The sequence below is a fragment of the Embiotoca jacksoni genome, unplaced genomic scaffold (genome assembly GCF_022577435.1).
Source record: "Embiotoca jacksoni isolate LCO1_2020_lvr unplaced genomic scaffold, fEmbJac1.0.p SCAF_15, whole genome shotgun sequence".
Lineage (NCBI taxonomy): Eukaryota > Metazoa > Chordata > Actinopteri > Embiotocidae > Embiotoca > Embiotoca jacksoni.
This window is the reverse complement of record NW_027185285.1, coordinates 9758447-9778753: the sequence shown is the minus strand read 5'-3', so window position 1 is coordinate 9778753 and position 20307 is coordinate 9758447. Positions and strand designations below refer to the sequence as shown.

General features: G+C 43.1%; 3 protein-coding genes across 7 annotated transcripts; 2 read left to right on the top strand and 1 right to left on the bottom strand.

The window, feature by feature from the left end:
* The first annotated feature begins 695 nt into the window (after window positions 1-695).
* mcm5 (minichromosome maintenance complex component 5) lies at window positions 696-6192 on the top strand. Its single transcript, XM_069149439.1, has 16 exons — window positions 696-983; window positions 1591-1717; window positions 1814-1942; window positions 2035-2207; window positions 2294-2449; window positions 2553-2722; window positions 2816-2987; window positions 3073-3184; window positions 3317-3460; window positions 3541-3606; window positions 3689-3865; window positions 3952-4064; window positions 4163-4291; window positions 4408-4550; window positions 5052-5179; window positions 5868-6192. Exons 1-16 carry the CDS (start codon window positions 811-813, stop codon window positions 5967-5969), a joined length of 2214 nt encoding a protein of 737 aa, XP_069005540.1. The 5' UTR covers window positions 696-810; the 3' UTR covers window positions 5970-6192.
* A 45-nt stretch (window positions 6193-6237) lies between these two features.
* On the bottom strand, window positions 6238-7863 carry hmox1a (heme oxygenase 1a). Its single transcript, XM_069149438.1, has 6 exons — window positions 7745-7863; window positions 7608-7657; window positions 7396-7507; window positions 7083-7298; window positions 6734-7006; window positions 6238-6574 (listed from the first exon to the last, which is right to left on the bottom strand). The coding sequence occupies exons 2-6, from the start codon at window positions 7655-7657 to the stop codon at window positions 6410-6412; spliced, it is 816 nt and encodes a 271-aa protein (XP_069005539.1). The 5' UTR covers window positions 7745-7863; the 3' UTR covers window positions 6238-6409.
* A 1439-nt stretch (window positions 7864-9302) lies between these two features.
* On the top strand, window positions 9303-20272 carry foxred2 (FAD-dependent oxidoreductase domain containing 2). Of its 5 annotated transcripts, XM_069149436.1 has the most exons (11): window positions 9303-9431; window positions 9687-9759; window positions 10773-10990; window positions 11088-11393; window positions 11477-11728; window positions 12167-12481; window positions 12613-12779; window positions 13077-13242; window positions 14433-14659; window positions 14757-14927; window positions 19461-20272. In XM_069149436.1, the coding sequence occupies exons 3-11, from the start codon at window positions 10776-10778 to the stop codon at window positions 19691-19693; spliced, it is 2052 nt and encodes a 683-aa protein (XP_069005537.1). In that variant the 5' UTR covers window positions 9303-9431; window positions 9687-9759; window positions 10773-10775; the 3' UTR covers window positions 19694-20272. The 5 variants fall into 5 exon arrangements, with proteins under 5 accessions (XP_069005537.1, XP_069005538.1, XP_069005535.1 ...); XM_069149437.1 differs by lacking the exon at window positions 9687-9759; XM_069149434.1 differs by having other exon boundaries at window positions 9687-10990.
* Window positions 20273-20307: the final 35 nt, after the last annotated feature.

The window sequence follows — 20307 nt, the reverse complement described above, 5'->3', positions numbered from 1 at the left end:
TCAGTAAAGAGACATTTTACCTTGATATTTAAAACAATATTTGCATGTTTAATACTAGATTTTTTTTTTTGAGAAGATGTAATTTCAATACTTTTGTAACAGGATAATTAAAGTTATTAGAAAAAAAAAAAAACATCAGGAACAGAGTGTTTCTTAAAAAAAGGGGGGTTCTTTACATTTTATTTTCTTAAAATTTGGACACTCGTCCTGCAAGAAAGCTTTATAAATTATTGTCTCATTGGTCCTTTGCAGCTTTGGTCAAACTTTGTCATTTCATAAATAAGTATGAAGCCTTTCAAACTGACCTAGTTTTACTGTAACGATGGTAATATTTGATTACACTCTAATCCTGTCAAGAAGCTCCTTTAAAAGCAGCACAACCACTTCTTCGCGGTGGTAAAACTGTTTACTAAAGACAACAGACTGCAGATGAATCTAATGTTTCATCCCGGTGTCCTTTGTGGCTGCTACTCCCATGCTTTCTTTCTCCCCTCCTCCGGTTGTCTGTTTCGCGCCATGAGCGCTTACGAGCTCCACCTTCACCGCGACGTTACTCCTCCGACGAGCTGCTCTGACCAATGGGAACAGGCGGGGTTTGACTTCAGCCAATTAGAGGACAGGAGGGCGCGCGTTGGGAGAAGCAGCTCGCGGGAAACAGACGGGAAGGAAGTCAGTTTTTGCCGCGAAACAGACGCTCCGAGCAGCTTTGTCTCTTAACAGTTTACATCCATTTGTCTTCTGACTAAGAAGAACTAGTTTTTAAACTCAACTTTTTCCTCGTGACGTTGCGTTCAACGACTTTCGTTCAGTATGTCTGGCTTCGACGACCCGGGAGTGTACTATAGTGAGAGCTTCGGAGGAGGAGAGGGACCCGGCGGGGACGAAGGAGGACAGAAGCGGATCCAGATCAAAAAGCGGTTCCGTGAGTTCCTCCGACAGTTCAGAGTGGGGACCGACCGCACCGGCTTCACATACAAATACAGGTGATTTATCAGGGATGAGACGTCTTATTAGGAACGAACGTGTATTAGCGAGGCAATTTTTAGCTTCAGAACACAGACTGAGTATAAACTGATATTAATATCGCCTGAAACAAACAAACTGCATGTTGTTATCAGGCCATCTCAGTTTTGTGTGGGTGTCGACTTTTAAAACAAATGGACGTTAACTTGGCAGGAGAGCTTCAAGAAAGTTGCATTGAAGTTGCATTCTGGGAAATGTGGGCTCGAGCAATGCTGGAGCTAAACTTGTTATTATTCAGAGTAAAAGTCGGGATATGTGGATCTCTGAGGCGTCTATCATAACCATCGGGGTTTTTTTTTTTCCAGTCTGTCTCTTAAGAACTCGAATGAATGAGTAAATCACAAACAGTCGTTGGTCAATCGGGCATTAAAAAGTGCATCAAAAAGCTCAATCGGTGGCAGCATTAGCTGTGTGGTCTAATCTATCAGCTTGGAATATTTGAGCTCTTATTTCTAAAACCTTAAACAATTAAAACAAAGCTTCTTTTTTTTGTTTTTGTTTTTTGGGGCTGACCTCATGCAACAGCACTTCATGTATTTTCCTGTCTGTTTTCTGTTTGCAAATCAGAGATGAGCTGAAGCGCCACTACACCCTGGGGGAGTACTGGGTGGAGGTGGAGATGGAGGACCTCGCCAGCTTCGACGAGGATCTATCAGACTGTCTCTACAAGCTGCCTACCGATAACCTGCCGCTGGTGAGTGCGCTCTTTATTTCACCCAAAATCGTAACATTTTCTCACATCACCGGTCTCAGTCAACATTGTTCTCTAACAATTTGGTCTCATTTGAAGCTGGAGGAAGCTGCAAAGGAGGTCGCTGATGAGGTGACTCGTCCCCGGCCTGTAGGGGAGGAGACGGTGCAGGACGTCCAGGTCATGCTGAAGAGTGACGCACATCACGCTTCCATTCGCAGCCTCAAGGTGCCTCTTGGTTTCCTCATGCTGTCTCGCATCGTAGCTATTCCAGACAGTTTGATCACACTTTCTTTCTTTTTTTTCCCCCCCGTCTTCAGTCGGAGCAGGTTTCCCGTCTGGTGAAGGTACACGGCATCATCATCTCAGCCACGGCGGTCAAGGCGAAGGCCACCAGGGTGTGTCTGCAGTGTCGTGGCTGTCGCTCCCTCATCAACAACATCCCTCTGCCTCCGGGCCTGCAGGGTTACGCTCTGCCCCGCAAGTGCAACAAGTGAGTGTGACCAACAGGAATATATTTCTCAGCTCGACTTCCTCAAACAGAATTACCCTTTTAACAAATCTCTTGTCTTATTGCAGCGAGAATGCCGGCAGGGTGAAGTGTCCCGTGGACCCCTACTTCATCATCCCGGACCGCTGCGTTTGTGTCGACTTCCAGACGCTCCGCCTCCAGGAGGCTCCGGATGCTGTGCCGCATGGAGAGATGCCCCGTCACCAACAACTCTACTGCGACAGGTCAGGAACATTCACTTGGAAACTTGTGATCCAGGGTGGTGTTTTCTGCCACTGTGCTCCTGTTGACTTAAATGTTTTTCTCCTCCTCCTCCTGCTCTCTCAGGTATCTGTGTGACCGTGTTGTCCCCGGTAACCGCGTCACCATCATGGGCATTTACTCCATCAAAAAGATGGCTGCTGCAAAGGCCAAAGGAAAAGAGAAAAGTGTTGGTGTGGGCATCCGTGCATCGTACCTGCGTGTGGTCGGCATCCAGGTGGACACTGAAGGGGCGGGTATGTTAACGTCTTGGTTTGATCCATTTCTAGCCTGTGGGAGGAGATTTATAGACTCGGGTTAAATTCTAGGTTTCTTCTAATCTCTTCCAGGTCGTGGTGCCACTGGTTCAGTGTCTCCACAGGAGGAGGAGGAACTGAGAGGACTGGCTGCTTCTACAAACATCTACAACTCTCTGGCACGCTCCGTGGCTCCCTCCATCTACGGCAGTGACGATCTGAAAAAAGCCATTACCTGTCTGTTGTTTGGAGGTTCACGGAAGAGGTGAGGCTGTGAATGATATGCTTGCCATTATATTGTAATACTCTCCCCTCACATGTCCAGTAACGCTTTTGTTTGCTGCTTTCAGGCTGCCCGATGGTCTCACTCGTAGGGGCGACATCAACCTGCTGATGCTTGGAGATCCCGGTACAGCCAAGTCTCAGCTGCTCAAGTTCGTGGAGAGATGCTCGCCAATTGGGGTAATTATCCATTCTCCTCTCTCCTCAGCTGATGATCCCCTCAAACAAAACAAAAACAAAAAACCTCATCATGAAGTGTGTAATGTAATAAATCCACCCACTGATGCTGAGCCTGGACTCTGTGCCCGACAGGTTTACACCTCCGGTAAAGGCAGCAGTGCAGCTGGTCTGACTGCCTCTGTGCTGAGAGATCCCAGCACTCGTGGGTTCATCATGGAGGGGGGAGCCATGGTGCTGGCTGACGGAGGAGTCGTATGCATCGATGAGTTTGACAAGGTAAAACAAAGTTTAGTGGCAGGAGTTGTATCTTAATCTTCATTTCAGCCACAGGACTAAAGACTTATTTTGTTATTCAGATGAGAGAGGACGACAGAGTGGCAATCCACGAGGCCATGGAGCAACAGACCATCTCCATCGCTAAGGTGTCAGCCTTTTGTGCTTGTAAAAACAATTCACACTGTGCTGCGGTGTTGCCGTGATAACTAACATCTGGACTCCTCTCAGGCCGGCATCACCACCACCCTGAACTCTCGCTGCTCCGTGCTGGCCGCGGCTAACTCCGTGTTCGGCCGCTGGGACGACACAAAGGGGGAGGACAACATCGACTTCATGCCCACCATCCTGTCCCGTTTTGATATGATCTTCATCATCAAGGACCACCACGACCACCAGAGAGACATGGTGAGGAGGCTGGTGGCTTACTGCTTTAAACCCATACATCAGTAGGATTATTACTGAGTTTAATGGTGAATACTTCTGTTTGTTAGACGCTGGCTCGTCACGTGATGAATGTCCACCTGAGTGCTCAGACGCAGACGGAGGGCGTGGAGGGCGAGATTCCACTCGCCACCTTTAAGAAATACATCGCCTATGCCAGAGTGTGCGTGGACCTGATTTGATATTTAAAACAACTCTGTGACTGTCCTCCAATCATAATGTGCTCATTGAAAACTATTTTGTATGGATGTTTGCATACAGTAAATGCGGTCCTCGGCTCTCTGCGGCGGCGGCTGAGAAGCTGAAAAACAGATACGTGGTGATGAGGAGCGGAGCGCGAGAGCACGAAAGAGAGAGCAACAAAAGACCTTCCATCCCCATCACTGTCAGGTAGCTTTGTTTTTGTTTTCTTCCTTTTCCAAATCAGTGATGAACATGAATCTTGTACTCCGCGTCTGATACTTGGACGCTATGAAGTATAATCCTGTATGTTTCTGTTTTTTCAGGCAGCTGGAGGCCGTTGTACGAATCGCAGAGTCCCTCGCCAAGATGAAGCTGCAGGCTGTGGCCGGTGAAGAGGAGGTTGATGAGGCCCTCCGACTCTTCCAGGTTTCCACGCTGGATGCTGCTCTGTCTGGCAGTCTTTCAGGTGTGTGTTTTATTGTATTTCTGCCTGGAGTAAAACTACATAAACGCTTGGCTGCAGTGTGACGGCTCCACTGTAAATATTGCTATTACTTTAGTTCAAATGTCTACCTAGCTTTCTCTGATGTACCTCGGTGGGTCTTTACCAGAGGGGCGTGGACCCTTATCACCAAGAGGAAAGATTGTTGAGTAGCTCAACTAATTTGGAGAAATATACCCACATATAAAGTCAGCTATATCGTTAAAAACTGCATGTTGCATCTGGGTAAATTGCTAGCTAAATGTCATGAATAGTTGAAGTAGTGAGCTACAAGTGATGAAATGTTGGTTAAAACTGATTAAATAGCTTAAAAAAAAAATAGGTGATATAGTTGGCTAAAAGTAATGACCAAAGGTCATCTCTGCGCACAACTCCCTGATTGTCAAAGCTCAGCTAAGTCTTTTAACAGGACGCAGCGAAGGAGATTCCTGCTGTTAAATCTCTCCAACCACATTTTGTGTCCAGGAGTGGAGGGCTTCACCTCTCTGGAGGACCAGGAACTTGTCTCCGGTATCGAGAGGCAGCTGAAGAGACGCTTTGCCATCGGCTCCCAGGTGTCGGAGCACAGCATCGTCCAGGACTTCACCAAGCAGGTCAGTCTGAGAGCATCATAACGGGAAGTAAACAAAAAACACTTGAGAACACTGCATTAATCTGTTTGCATAAACGTACTGGGACCAAACATCCATCTGGATAGAATAAGTGAGCTTTTCGGTTTTCTATTGGGGAGAGGTAGGACATAGTAATCTGATCATATTCTGTCGACTCTCATTCAGGCCTGAAAATCTGATCTTGTACTTAAATGATCAATAAAACACAATTTGTTTGTCTTCATAATAAAAGATGGCTTGCTTGTTTGTTTAAATCATACAGAGCATATGGGGGATGACAATACATCAACCACTAAAGGTTTTTTTTGTGTGTGTGCAGATACCAGTGATTTTGTGACCAATATGGAAATTTAGTAGAGAACAGTTTCCCACTGTCTTAACACAAGAGCAACTTGCAAATCCAGTATTACTTTATGTCATAGAATATTGCAAATTTTAACCAGGGAAAGACAATTTTATTTGTCAAGCACATTAGGGCAAAATTTTAAATACCATAAAATAAGAGAAAAGTCAAATGAAAGGCAGTGAAGTTAATAAAATGGAAATAAAAATAGAACACAAGTTTTCGATCAGTAACCGAGTCCTGAATTTGCTCAACATTCAACAAGCTCTCGGTACTCTTGTGTTCATCCTGTGACTGATGTGTTCCTCTCCTCTGTGCCGTCTACAGAAGTATCCCGAACACGCCATCTACAAAGTCCTCCAACTGATGTTGAGGCGAGGCGAACTTCAGCACCGCATGCAGAGGAAAGTGCTCTACAGAGTCAAGTAGAGTCAGCCATTACATACCCCTATAGTTTTTGATGTAAATAGTTTTGGTCTATTTGTGCTGTTATATTTCCCTTGCAGACATCTTGGAATAATTTCTTGCCACCAACTGTTTAATTACATGTATCAGGATTTATGCTATAAAATGGATAGAGGGTGTCACTGTTCCGGTGGTAATGATGCTTTGGATCAACTTAAAGCTTTTACTGAATGTCTGCATGCCATGAAAAAATAAATAAAAGTATTTGAAATTATATCAAGAGTCATTCTGATTGGACAGATTATTTTATTACAAATCATTAAAAAGATGAGTTACAGCAACAGTGAGTTGTTTACATACACATGATGTGATAGACTAGCTGAGACACAAAATTTCAGTCTTGACTTCATTGAGTGATGAGTAAAGTGCTGCTTGTGCATATCCAGTATAAAAGCAGGTGAAGACTAAAAGGCATAGATGCCCACTCCAATCGTGGCCAGTGCGACGCACAGTCCCACGGTGAACTGCATGATGGATGACGGTGGGAATGCAGCAGTGGGGAAGTTGCCATTTGTGTGTTCTGCTGTTCCTGTTGTGACACTCAGCATTTTCTGCAAATCATCAAAAACCTGGAAGGGGAAACACAAGATTTTACAAAACAATCAGCAAGTTGGCAGCATGTTTGTTCTGCATGTGTGATTCACTTCCTCTTTCTGCTGGATTCAACGGGACTAGTGGAGCTTTTTTTGGTCCCTGACTCTTCTGCTCTTCGACGATTCCTGACTCACCTGAATGTTGAGCTCGAAGGCGGACACGGCCTCCTCCAGCACCGCCTCCTTCTCCTCCTTCGTCAGGGCGATGCTGTTCATCCGGCTCCTGTAGAGCTGCTTGAAGCGGTTGGGGCTGCTCACACTGGGGAACGAGAAGAACGACAGGCCCTCTTTGCTGCTCAGCTCCAGAGATTTCTGGGTAATCTTTCCCAGCACTTGTCCCCCTGATAGATCACCAAGATATCGAGTGTAGGCGTGGGCTACGAGCAGCTCTGGGTTCTCCCTGCCAATCTGAAACATGTGGGGGGGTGCGTTGAGCTGATTTCAGTTCAGATTTATGGATCATTGTACGGAGCATCGTACTCACCTCTCGTAGCCTCTGTTCATATTTGTGTGTGGCTGCAGGGACGATCACTCTCTTCTTCCAGTCTGAGCCAAAAAAGTGCTCCAGATCTCCTTCCAGTGATTCAAGACGGGCAAGTTCCTGAGGGAAGTATATCGGTGCAACCGCCGGATGGGAGCAATTCCTGTCTAGCTCCTCTTCTAGAGCCTTGTAGATCTCGTAGAGGGAGCACAGCAGGACCTGATTAAAGCATAGAGATGCATATCCACTTTTTAGGATGATGTAAAAACCAAAAAAACAAGACAAAGTGTGATGTTTTCCTTTGTTTACGGCTCACCTTGTACTGTGGCAAAGTGATCTGTCCCTTCTGGTAACTAAGCATCAGCTGAGTGTTTTCGGCTCTGACGTGGTTGTCCTTAGTGGCTGCTTTAATCTGCTCTGACAGGTCGCTGATGGGAAACACGGGAAAGGATCAATAATTCATCATATCCTGAAGAAGAAGTACGAAAACTAAAAAAAATGTCTTAAATTTGTGAAGGAAATTGTCACCTGCCAAATTCCTCAGTGTAATTTTTCCTCGCACTCTTCATATTCTCCATCTATTGAAATTGCATCAATTTTTTTTATTTGGCTAATTAAAACTACATTTTGTACAAATCATAAAGTATATAACACATTTTACTTACGTTCAGTAAGATGAAGTCTTCGGTTCCGTATGCTCGAGTGTGTTCTCACGCTGCTGTTACTTCCTCTGGATGGTCTATCAGCTCTCTCCTACCTCTTTTATACAGCCATGACTGCTGTAACTGATAAGTCACATGGGAATTGTGACTGCTGAGTCATTTTAATCAGACTGCTTCAGCTTAACATGACAAAACAGATGTTACACAATGGTAGGAAAATCTGAAAACATGATAACGCAGAAATCAAACACTCAGTACACAGCTAGGTTTTGTACTCCCTCTGATTTTAAGTACAGGGCTAAATGTACATTTGGAGAGTAGATTACTTCGTATAATTTAGAAGTACTTGTACTCTATCAAGTATTTTCATTTTTTACTGTTTGGTGCTTCTGAGTTACTACTTTTCAGAAAAAGATATTGTACTTTTATTTAAGTGTAAATCTATTCAAATATTATGCAATGTCATGTTGTTACCTCGAAGTATCTTGACTCCTCAAAGTTCTGCTCACACATCAAGGAGTAGTAAAATCTACCACAATCATAAAATGTATTAAAAAAAAAGCCCTCTCAGTGATGAATACTTTCACTTTTTATAGATTTACCTGATCATATTTCTCTTCTTTTAGGCTACTTCCATATACTTACGAAGATATGTAAGTATAAATATACTTATACCTTGACAGGTGGTAAAATGTCATCGTCAACCTTCACAAAGCAAATTCAATGATAAATATAAAACCTGGGGAAATTGAGTAATGAGTGTAAAACATAAGATTGAAGACTGGTCGGAGTGTCAGGTTTATCTAAGGCCACAAGTAAACATAAAGACCCACTCACTGTGGTAACCACACCCTCGATCTGGTTCTGTCATATTAAATGGAAACTGAAAATGTTATTGTATTTCCTCAAAACCCTCTTTTGTCGGACCACTTCTTATTAACATTTGAAGTTACAATAATGGACTACACAGCATGTGGGACTAAATCCCACTACAGTAGATGTCTGTCAGATAATGCCGTGGCCAAGTTTAAGGAAGCAGTTACATGAATTTGAAATAGTTGCAGTGGTAGTCCAAATACAAATACAAAATAAAGTTTAAATTGGAGGAGAGGTTAAAACTTCTGTCGGTGTGAAGTGTCAGTTTAAGTGCTGAGAGAAGTTGAAGTGTTTGAAGTTGAAACACTGAAAGGATTTGAAATGTCAGTTGACATGTAATTAAAGTCCTGAAGGAGATGAAGGTAATCAGTGCTGGTTACAAATAGCAAGAAGTGGAAAAAACGGCACTGTCATGTTTACAATTTCAAGCTTTGAACAGAGTCTCCGGGGAAAAGTATTTCCTTTTTCCCTCTGAGTTCAGCCCAGTTGGTTTGACAGTGATCAATGACAGATCAATGACAGTGGGCATTGTAGGTAGGATTGTTAAATTGATGTAAAATAAGATGTGCACGCGTCTTTTATTCTGTTCTATTCTACTCTATTCTATGGTATTTTCTAATCACGCCCCTTTATGCCAGCCGCCCTCCATTGGTTTTTGTGATCCGGGGGGGGGGAGTAGGTTGTGCTGGTGGGTTTTCGGAAGACTACACATTCCCACATAGCGCGTTTTAAAATGCTGAAGAGTAAACATGTAGCGGCCTTGACAGGTTTGAAGCCCCAGATGTTGCGCTCGAGGGACCGACAGCTGTAAAAGGTACCGTATTGCCTTCCATGTTTCCGCGGTTGAAAGCATTAGTCGACCTCACATCTGGTTCAGCGGGCGACGGCGGCCGCCGCATCCCCGGCGGAGTGATGTAACATCGGCCAGAGAGTTCACGGAGAGCCGGGGGACTCTTTATCCCGCTTCTTAACCCCGGTTCGCCGGCTTCAAGTCGCTAAATTATCCCATTGGTTTATGAAGTGTGATGTCTTGATAAATCTGGGCTGAATTTGTTTATTTTTGCTCCAGAGTGTCGAGCTGCTGCGTGTATGCAGTGGAGCCAGTTGCCCCATCATGGCCCAAATGCCCCTGCTGCCTGAGAGTAAATACAAACATTATGTTTACGATCATTTGCAAACATATCTCGTATTTTTACGTGGAAAACAACTTTTTCTAATAAAATCCAGAATTATTTTCACCATATTGCAGCAATATTAGCCTACCAGATATAAATATTAGATTTTTTTTTTTTTTTTGGCCATAGCCTATATATCCCCAAATCGTATGTGTCTTTGTAGCACAGATGTTAAATTTTTTGGGGGGGGATTTTATGGCACTACAATTTTCTAAATATATGTAAAAGTCTATCAGGTCATTTTTATAATGGGTGATGGAGAGCAGGGGTTTCAGCACATTATGTGGTACTGTATTATTCTTCTAGGGTGATTACCACAGAGCGTTGTAAGTTAAATGAATATTTACACACATGCATTAATATTTGATTATTTCTTAAGTACACATTTTGAAGTCTTCTTTTACTGTGACAGTCGTTTGAGAATGATTTAGGAAGCAGAAGGGGACTGGCCATGCTTCCTGTGTAGAAAAGCCCATTTCTAAGTAGTGTTTGGTGTTGTAAATTAAAATCTACTTTTATTTCTGCAGTTTCTACGTCATTATATGCTCTACTAATTCAAATAATGGTGAGACTGACCTCTTCCTGGACTGCTTAAGAGCTTCCAGAGCAAACCATCGTGATGGGGGGCAAATGTGTCATTGAAGCATTTATAGGAATCTGTATCTTATGCCTTATCTTTGTGTTTTATTTTTGTACGGTGTTGGTTTAATGTTAATATTTAGCGACTCAAATGGTCTTGTTCCCTCCTTAGTAGGCACTTCCATCTAATCACCCGTAGCAGGCAGGGGATGTGATGCAACTACACGCTTTGAGTGGTTGGTGTTGATGTGATGTTGATGTATATTGCTTGACGTCAGTAAAGCTTGGAATTTCACCTCAGTCTCATGCCTCTGCCGGCCGAACTGACAAGATGTATTTATTTACTGCAACACGTCACCCTATCATCACACACATTTGAACTACTTTCATTCATCTGGCAGGTTATGGATCCGAGCCTTGTGTGTTTCATTCTTTTCACCCTGATTGGCTTTGTGGTCAGCTTTTCTGACAACCGGCACCACAATGGCACCCTCCACTATGACTACTGCGTGCTGGGAGCCGGTCCTGCAGGGCTGCAGATGGGATATTTCCTCTCTAAGGCTGGAAGAGACTACATCATCTTGGAGAGGAACTCAGGACCTGGCAGCTTCTTCAACAAGTGAGATACTTTGTGACAGCTTTCGACACTGTACTCCTCTGTGGTCCTGCAGCATGTTTAAGACGTGTCCTCTGTGCTCTGCTTTGTGCGTCCCAAGGTATCCCAGGCACAGGAAGCTCATTAGCATTAACAAGATCCACACAGGGAGGCGGAACCGAGAGTTCAACCTGCGTCACGACTGGAACTCGCTGCTGAGCGATAAACCCGACCTCCTGTTCAAGAGAGTGAGCAGTGAGTTTTACCCGCCAGCTGAAGCCTTCCCTGTCTACCTGTCCATGTTTGTGAAGGAGCTTGGGTTGAAGGTCTGGTACGGTGTTGACATCGGAAGGATCAGGGCGGTGCAGTCAGCCTCCGGCAGGAGCTACACCCTGACAGATCAACATGGGTCAGACTACAAATGCAGGTACTTTGTGCCACACTGCACTTCAGGTGAAAAATTCCGCTTTGTTTGGATTGCGGATTGTACTTCTGTCTTCTCTTCCTCAGCATCCTTCTGGTAGCCACAGGTTTGTGGGTATCTCAGAAGGTAGAATTTGTCGGTTCTGACCTGGTTGAGGGCTACGAGTCCATCTCCACTAACCCCGAGGACTACAAGGACCAGGCTGTGCTGATTCTGGGAAAGGGGAACTCTGCTTTTGAAACAGCCCAGAGCATCTTGGGAAAAGCGAGTCGGGTGCACATGCTTAGTTCCAGCCCTGTTCGACTAGCCTGGCAAACACATTATGTTGGAGATCTCAGGTAAAGTAAAGTGAGGATAACTTCATACAAAGTGCAGGAGAACAGAAAACAAGCTAAACTACCAGGATTTTTCAAATGAACTCCATCCAACCATTTCCCACCGTTTATCCGGGTTGCGGTCCGGTGGCAGCAGGTTGAGCAGGTTAGCCCAGATGTCCCTCTGCCCCTGCTAAATTTTTCAGCTGCTTCTGGGGAAACACAATGTCTTCCAAGGCCAGATGAGATATGTATATGTGTAACTGGTAAATTGAAAGTTTAGTCTTCTGGCTCAGCTTCCTCTATCAAAATGTTCTTGTATAAAGCCAACTTTACTCCGATCAGCATCGATTTGGGTGCAAAGGAAGCCAGGTGACAGGCTGGGCCGAGGGCCTGGGTCTACCGATGCCCGGCCACTTGTGCTTTCAACCTAAACTGACCTGGTTTTTTTTTGCTTTCCAGAGCTGTGAATAATGAGCTAATAGACACATACCAGCTGAAGTCCCTCGATGGGCTGGTGGAGGCACGCCTGGAGAAAATAGTCATCGCTCGGCGAAAGGAGGAGGGCAAGAGGAGATCAGGTGGAAAGAAGAGAGAGAAAAAGGGTCAGCTATATCTTACTTTGAATAAGTACATTCAGAAAAAGGAAGAGAACAGTCCGGATGTGACGGGAGAAGAACTACCGGGGCATCACATCGACAACTTCCCGATGCGAAAACCCTACGACCGCGTGATTCGATGCCTCGGATTCCGATTCAACTTCAGCGTATTTGACAGGTAGAGATTTATACAACATGGTGGGCTTGTGGTATTATACCAGTGCCCATGCCCATTCATGTAAGTAATGTCCTTAATATGTACTGTATAAAAAAAGCTGTTTTATTTAGACAATGTTCCCATCTCCACAGCTCTGCCTGCCCGCCTAACAGTGAAAATGCAAAAGGGAGGTTGCCGGGGGTGACAGCCTGGTATGAAGGGAAGAACACCCCTGGCTTGTTTGTGCTGGGAACTGCTGCTCACTCCAGAGACTACCGCTCATCTGCTGGAGGCTTCGTCCATGGATTCCGTTACACAGGTGAAAGTCAGACAGATGTTTGTTATTTGGTGACACTGTAAAATAGTTGTCACTGAAAAATGCCCACTTTGTTAATGGCATCATGGCATCATGGCATCACATCTTGGCCTACATGCTCTGATCCCAACTGTAGGTCATACACTATAGTCGATAGTACTCGGTTGTGGACAGTGAACACTCACATCTGGAATGCAAACAAACTGACAACTCTGCTTTTGAACACAACAACACCTTTGTGCCACCTTTACATGTAGTCAGCATTATTTTAAATTAACCTATATGTATTTTATGCCACAGCACGAGCTGTACATCGTGTACTTGAACTTCGTTACCATAGCAACCTGTGGCCATCAACAAAACTGTTGACAACGCAGTTGCAGCCCTGGATTCTGAAGCGGGCCGGCGAGGCCTCTGGGCCGTACCAAATGTTTGAGGTCCTTGGGGATGTCGTACTTCTTCGAGGGTAAGCAGATGCTTATTTCACCAGTGATATTTGCCATTTTCCAGCTTTCCTCTTTTATTAATGAGAGCTTCCTGTTGTCACTTGCTGAGTTCAGGTCATCCATCTGTCCATCTGTCCTTTTTATGTTTAATGTCCTCATCAATGGCTGCTTCAGAACAGTTTTATTTACACTGCTCCTAGTGTATCATAAAGCACCCACATATTGTGTTCAATATTGTATTGTTCACGATAATATCAGTATAATTTCTATTATAAATAAATTCACACTGTAAAAATGACAATATTCTGACTTGTTGAGCCAATGGCATCATACCATAACATCGTAACAGCATGATATATGTTACGTGCCAAATTTACACAGCAACAATAAGCATTGCTTTAAGTGGCTCCACAGTGGAGTAGTTAGTTTGCAAAAGATCAGATGTACAATAAAACATGGTGATATGTCAGCTTTTACTGTATATTTTATGGCAAACAGTTTAATTTTTACTGACATATAAAACTAAAACACTTATTTTGCTGCAACTGCATGTTCTTGGATTAAATTATAAAATATTATTTAGTATTTTGCCATCTCGTTAAGAATATCGTCATCCAAGAATTACCCTGAAAAATCTTGATATTATTTTTGGGCCATATTACTCACCGCTCCCACTCATCACCAGCCGCCTCTCAGCTGGTCACCACAGTGGCCACATCTGTTCAGAGGTGTTCTGGTCAGGATGTCTGAAACACCTTCACTTTTAATTAATCTGGAAGTTTCACACATTACACCATGAAAATGGCTCAAAAACTACGTTTCCTATGAGCAAAGTATATTTTGTGCAAAATTGTATATACGGTCGCTTGTGATAACACGTGAAATTCATGTTATTTTTCTCTAAAGAGTGTTTCTTTTTTATCAAGAAATATATTGTCACTGCTCTACCATAATGATATTTGTCTTTTTACAAAAATAGCAGTGTTTGGCAGGGAATGCTTGTATTGACAGATGATGTTGGAACTGCATCATCAGGTTATCCATCCTGTTAAGTCTCCCTGTGTTTACTTAGTTCATATATTGCTGCTCTACATAGGAATAAAATCACCAAAACATGTCTTACCTAACCTTTTCACAGGAAATAAAACTACAGTTAATCTGTTTGATGCTCATCATCATGTTTGATCTTTCCTCTCTCCTTGACACAAAGCTCTCACTGTGAATACATGGAAGAGTTTCCACTCCAGGCCTTGCCTCAGTTCTCTTCTCTCTCTGGTCATGAGGTCTCCAACCATGGACTGATAGTTGTAGTTATGCAATATGGGAAGAAGATGATAGACTATCTGGGGCGCAGCAGGGCAGAAACAGACTGGACTAAAGCTTGGAAATCCAACTTTCTGCACCCAGTTTTATACTTCTATGACACACTTCCTACTGGTGAGTAGAAATGCTGCTAACATCAGAATTTAATGTACTTAATTTGACAGGGAACAAACTCTGAATGAAAGTTTTTGATAGAATCCTTATTTTCCAGAGGAAGAAATGAAGCTGCGCCCCCACGGCTGGCCTTTACCAAGGCCCAAGGCAATTCATCACATCGTTGAGGACTTCCTCACAGAATGGGAGAGTCCCATATCCCACATCCAGCCTCTGCGCCGTTTCCTGGAGCACTGCGTCCAGGCTGACCTCAGGGCCTTCTATGCAGGTAAAGCAGCATGTTGACGAGCGATCTGTTTCCAGCCCATACATTTTGATCTCTTTTTTTTATACTCGATCTGACTAAATGTTCCAAGTTCCATTTCTTGCTGAAGAGACCAACATTTTTCTCATAAAATACAATTCACTGATTTAACAATGTAATACAATCAATAAATAACAAGACTTTCAAACCAAAGAATACATTAATTAATCAGACCAGCTGGGTAGATAGGAAGTTATTAATATTAATTAAAATTTTCATTATCATTTGATTTGACAGTGGGTTCACTTGGGTGAACGGACCCTTTAAACATCTGAACAACATTAGGACATTTCTGTCATTTCAACATGTTCATTTTTGCAACACGCTTTATTGTGGTGTCAGCAGCCCAACCATCTCTTGCTCTTCATCAACCTCTCAGAAGCACATTTCATTGATCTGCACTACATCAGATTGTAGACACAGATATTGGATGGAAATAAGTATAAAAACTGAAAAATGTTTGTGTATGTTTTGAATTCTTACTGTAAAGCTGTTTGTGGCCTTGATTTGAAATTAAATATACAGCAGGAATGAATTAAGGAATTGTTGTTATTCAAATACATCAATCACAGGTGTTGTGGAATGTGACATCACATGACTTTGTGATGTCACAATGCTTCTGTTTAGGATCAAAGACACTGTAAGTGGGCGTGGTATTCTAGAAGCCACGCCCACTTACAGTGTATATAAGCGAGAGATTTTCAGCCTATCAGTACACCAATCGTCAGCACACATCAGACAGCATTTAAGACACAACAACAGTAGAAAGTGACTGCAACGAGTAGCGAACAACCAACTAGGAGAAAATTGATTGTATTAGAATCAGATTTGGAACAAAAACAGAATCAGATCAAAACTAAATCAACTATCTCAAGAGCTGTTTAGTCTCAGCATGAACAAGGTAATCAAGACCTTGTCAAAGAGGCTCAGGAGGCTTACAGTTGTGCCTCGTGAAGGCAGCAACAAAGCCAATGAAATGGTCATGGGGTCCTCCACCAGTAATCAAGCCAGGATGGGCAACATCCATGCGGAGGTTGAGCCCCAGAACTCTGCTGCTCCCGCTTCTGTTCATCCAACACCGCCACAAAACAATTCTGATGTGGACTATCTGAAACAGAAGGTGGAGAATCATAAATGAGTCCTGGATAGGACCATTAACAGTCTACAGGAGGAGCAGAGTATGAAAGAAAAGGCAGAGAACAACAGACAATACAACCGGAAAAGGCTCTGCATGGTGGAGAAACAATTGCAAAAGGAACAACACCTGAGACTCCACAATGAACAGGACCTGACGAAGCACAAAGAGATCGTTAGAAATCTGAGTCGGCCCTCCAAAGTTAACCTTTCGGCTGAGTCCAGCGCAATGGAGACAAGCAAAAAGGAGCTTGTATGTGCACTTCAGATGGAAAGGTTTAGAGCTGACATCCTCGAGAGGGAGATTAAAGCCATAAAACTTCAGCAGGAAGAGGCCAGCAAGGACAATGGGACCCTGGATGAGCTGAAGTTCTTGAGAAAGCAATTGGAAAACAAGACCGACTCCTGCCTTGAATTGTCCACCAAAAGTATAGCACAGGATGTGGACAAGCAGGCTCTGGAAAAGAAGCTTGAAGAGCTGATAGCCATCCTTCATGAAGGCAGCAGCAACAAGGACAAGGATCCATCCACCTGGACAGAAGCCACCACAAAACAATTCTAAACAGGTGGAGTGTCTGAAACATAAACTGGACAAACTTAAAAGGTCCCTACGCAGGATCCATCACCGTCTTCGAAAGGAGCAAAAGACTAAACAAACGGCAGAAAACAACAAATACTGTGACTGGAAAAGAATCCTTGTGGTGGAGAAACAAATACAAAAGGAACAGCACGTGAGACTCTGCTATGAAAAGGAGGTGAGATGGTACAAAGACATCATTAAAGATGTGAGTCGATCCTCCAAAGCTGACAATCTGATTGAGTCCAGTGACACGAAGAATAGCAAAGGAAAGCTTGTGTATGCGATCATGAATGAAGAGCTGAGGGCTGAAGACCACCAGTTAGAACTGGAGAACATAAAACCCAAGCAGGAAGAGGCCAGCAGTGAGGATGTGACTCATGATGAGCTGAAGGACTTAATAAAGCAATTAGAATACAAGACCAACTTCTACATTGACCTGTGCACCATAAATAAAGAAAACATAGAGGACAACCAGACTCTGAAAAGGAACGTGGAGGAGCTAACGAAGCAGTTGAAGTACTCTGTGAGGGCCGTCAACCACAAGCCTGAGGTCATCTCAGAGGGGTCTGCATCACAGGACAATGTAACAACGGTCTCTACACCAGAAATGACCTTGACACCAGAAATGGTCTCCGCACTAGAACTAATCTCAGAGGACTGTCCACCGGAGGAGGCCGGCAAACACAAGCGTATCGTCCTAAAGGATTCTACACTTGAGGACAACTTGACAACGGTTTTTACAGCGGAAAAGATCTCAACACCACAACAGGTCTCAATACCGGAAGAGGTCTCAACACCGGAAGAGGTCTCAACACCGGAAGAGATCTCAACACCAGAAGAGATCTCGACACCAGAAGAGGTCTCAACACCGGAAGAGGTCTCAACACTCCAAGAGATCTCGACACTACAAGAAGTCCCGACACTACAAGAGGTCTCGACACCAGAAGAGGTCTTGACACCAGAAGAGGTCGTAACACTAGTGGAAATCTCTGAAATAGAAAAAGTCTCTCTGTGGAGACATTTTAAGAAATTCCTGACACCATCACATCGCCGCAAATACAAACATTTTGAGCAGAAGCAGGATGAGTGAAAACAAAAACCTGCTGGTACGTCTAGTTTTGTGAGGATCGACCTTTTCAGTTTTTATTGGTCCTCACAAAGATAGATGTCAAAGAACACAGAAGGGTACACTATTTTAGTATTTAGTTCCTGTTTGTGTGTTTGTGTTTGTGTGTTCAGTTAGTGTTAGGGGTTAGGGCATTTTTGTGGGTTTTTCTCTGGGTGCTTCGGTTTCCCCCCCCAAAAAAATGGTACACTGTATAAACTGTAACAACTTAAATAAATTCTTTAGTCATGTATACAGAAGTAAGTATTCTTCATAGTGAAGTTTGTCAGTGGCTGAATGGTTACAGTGCAGGCCAAACAACTGCAACGTCCCTCCGTTACAGCCAGAGACCTGTGTTACATGCAATAGTTGCTCTGTCACCCAATGTTTCCTATTTTGTTTCTTTACAGGCCATGTTTACACCAGCAGAAAAAATGCTGCTGTGTGTTTGAGGGGGGGAAAGTTTTTTCTAAAGTCTAATGAAACAACTAATATACCAACTCTAAATAAATCAATAATCTTCATCAGCTCAAATCGCCTGTCTGTCTGACGCATATAGTCTTTTTATTAGGTTATTTATGACTTCCTGAGAAATAAAACTTCTGTCCATGTGCATGATAATTTATCCAACCACAACAACTCATGGTAGCCCACTAAAACGTGTTTTTATTGTAACTTGGCTACCTACTGCCACATTTGGCTACTTTATTGATGAGAGAGGTCACGGGTAGAATATTTCAAATTGAATCTGAACAGCCAGGTTCTCCTGAGGAGAAAGTGAAAACATATGTTATTTGCAGAGTCATTTTCTGGTAATTTAATACACCTCAATAATGCACTATGAAGTCTCAGAGAAGAAGAATACAAACATAACAAATGTATAAGCCTGTACCCAAATACACTGTAGAGGCAGGTGATTTTTATTTTTTACATTGTTTTGTATAAAGACATATGTTTGCAGATTATTTACAGTAATTTATAGACTTTGTACAATGGATTGTTTTCATTATTAGGCATATTATCTAGTTTATTTTGTATTAATTTAGGGGTTTATGCAAATTATATGCCACTGCTGCAAATATTACAATTATTGTGCAAATATTATTATTATTACCATATATAACTTGTAAGCAACAAATTCACACTTTGTGTCCAACAGTTCACCTGCATTTGATGCAGAAAAGCTTTTAGCCTCATAATTCTATCATAAGATCACAATGCCACTTAAGAAGGTTTAGGTAATGACGTTACTGCTACTGTTTATAACTTGTGCACAACCCCTCTTTCAATTTTGAGGCATGCATGTTGACCCTGCTGCTTTGTGATGGCAGCAAATGTTTAAGAAAGTCAAAGAAAAGCAGTGTACATTCTGCATTTGTTTGGTCTGTGTGAACGCCTCAAAGCAGAGTTCAAGAGTTGGGGGAGATTTGGCAACATGAGGCAGAGCTTCATCTGCCATTGATGATGGTCCCAAATCTTGTATTGTGGGCGTCACTGTAGATATTTTTAGGTGCAGCTTGGGACATAAAGACATTGCACAAACTTTAAAATTGCATTTTTAAACCAAGGACATCAAAGCAAGTTTTTTTTTTTTTTTTTAATTGCCTCATATGATACCATAAAGACACGATGGCAGACGGTAGTTTGACTTATTCCTGTGTTTTCTCCTGTCTTTTAGAATCGTGTTTCCGCTCATCCCTCACCCACCGTAAGCCGCCGCTGTTTTGCCAGCAGGGATACTTGAAGCAGCAGGGCGTCCCTCATAGCAGTCGGCTGCGGCAGCACGTCCATGACGCCGGGCTGAGTCCCACCAGGCGAGATGCAGGCACATCAGGCGCCGACCCAGCTTTTCCCAGCTACCTGGCACCAGGTGGAGCCTCCATGTCTTCAGGACTGAAACTTGACTTCTGATTGTTTTACATAAAGAGTGTTAAAGCTGTACAATGCTGTTTAAGTCTGTCAGAATTGCTACCTCCAGCAGTCATAGTCATTCCCTCAACAAGACCAAATATTTGGACGGAAAACCATCCTACAAATCAGTGGTTCCCAACCTTTTTTGGGGTGGGGGGGCTTTTGAGCCATTAAGATTAAGCCATTTCTACTCCATAAACTCGTCACCAGATATCTGCCACTGGATTATTTCAACCAAAGACTTCTGATCGTGTTTAAGTGTCAGAAAGAAGTACATTTTTATTCAGAATATAAGTTTGTATCCTTTTTCTGGTAATCAGCTCCTCGCAATTCAAACAGGTTAAGGTCCAAACCTGCAGGCTGGAAACCACTGCTTATCACTGGAGAGGTACTTTGCCTCTTTGAAAGCTCCCGTATTATAATTATTCCTCACAAATATTTATATACATTACACTGTGTCATTTTCATATCATGAAAATCTATATTATGTAAAGCTATATAGATGGCGGGTGGGGGTCACAAATAAATATGTATTTTACATGATGTTAAATGATTAAACATACATCAAATAGGAGATAAGACGATTGTTTGTTTGTTTACTTCAGATGAATGTT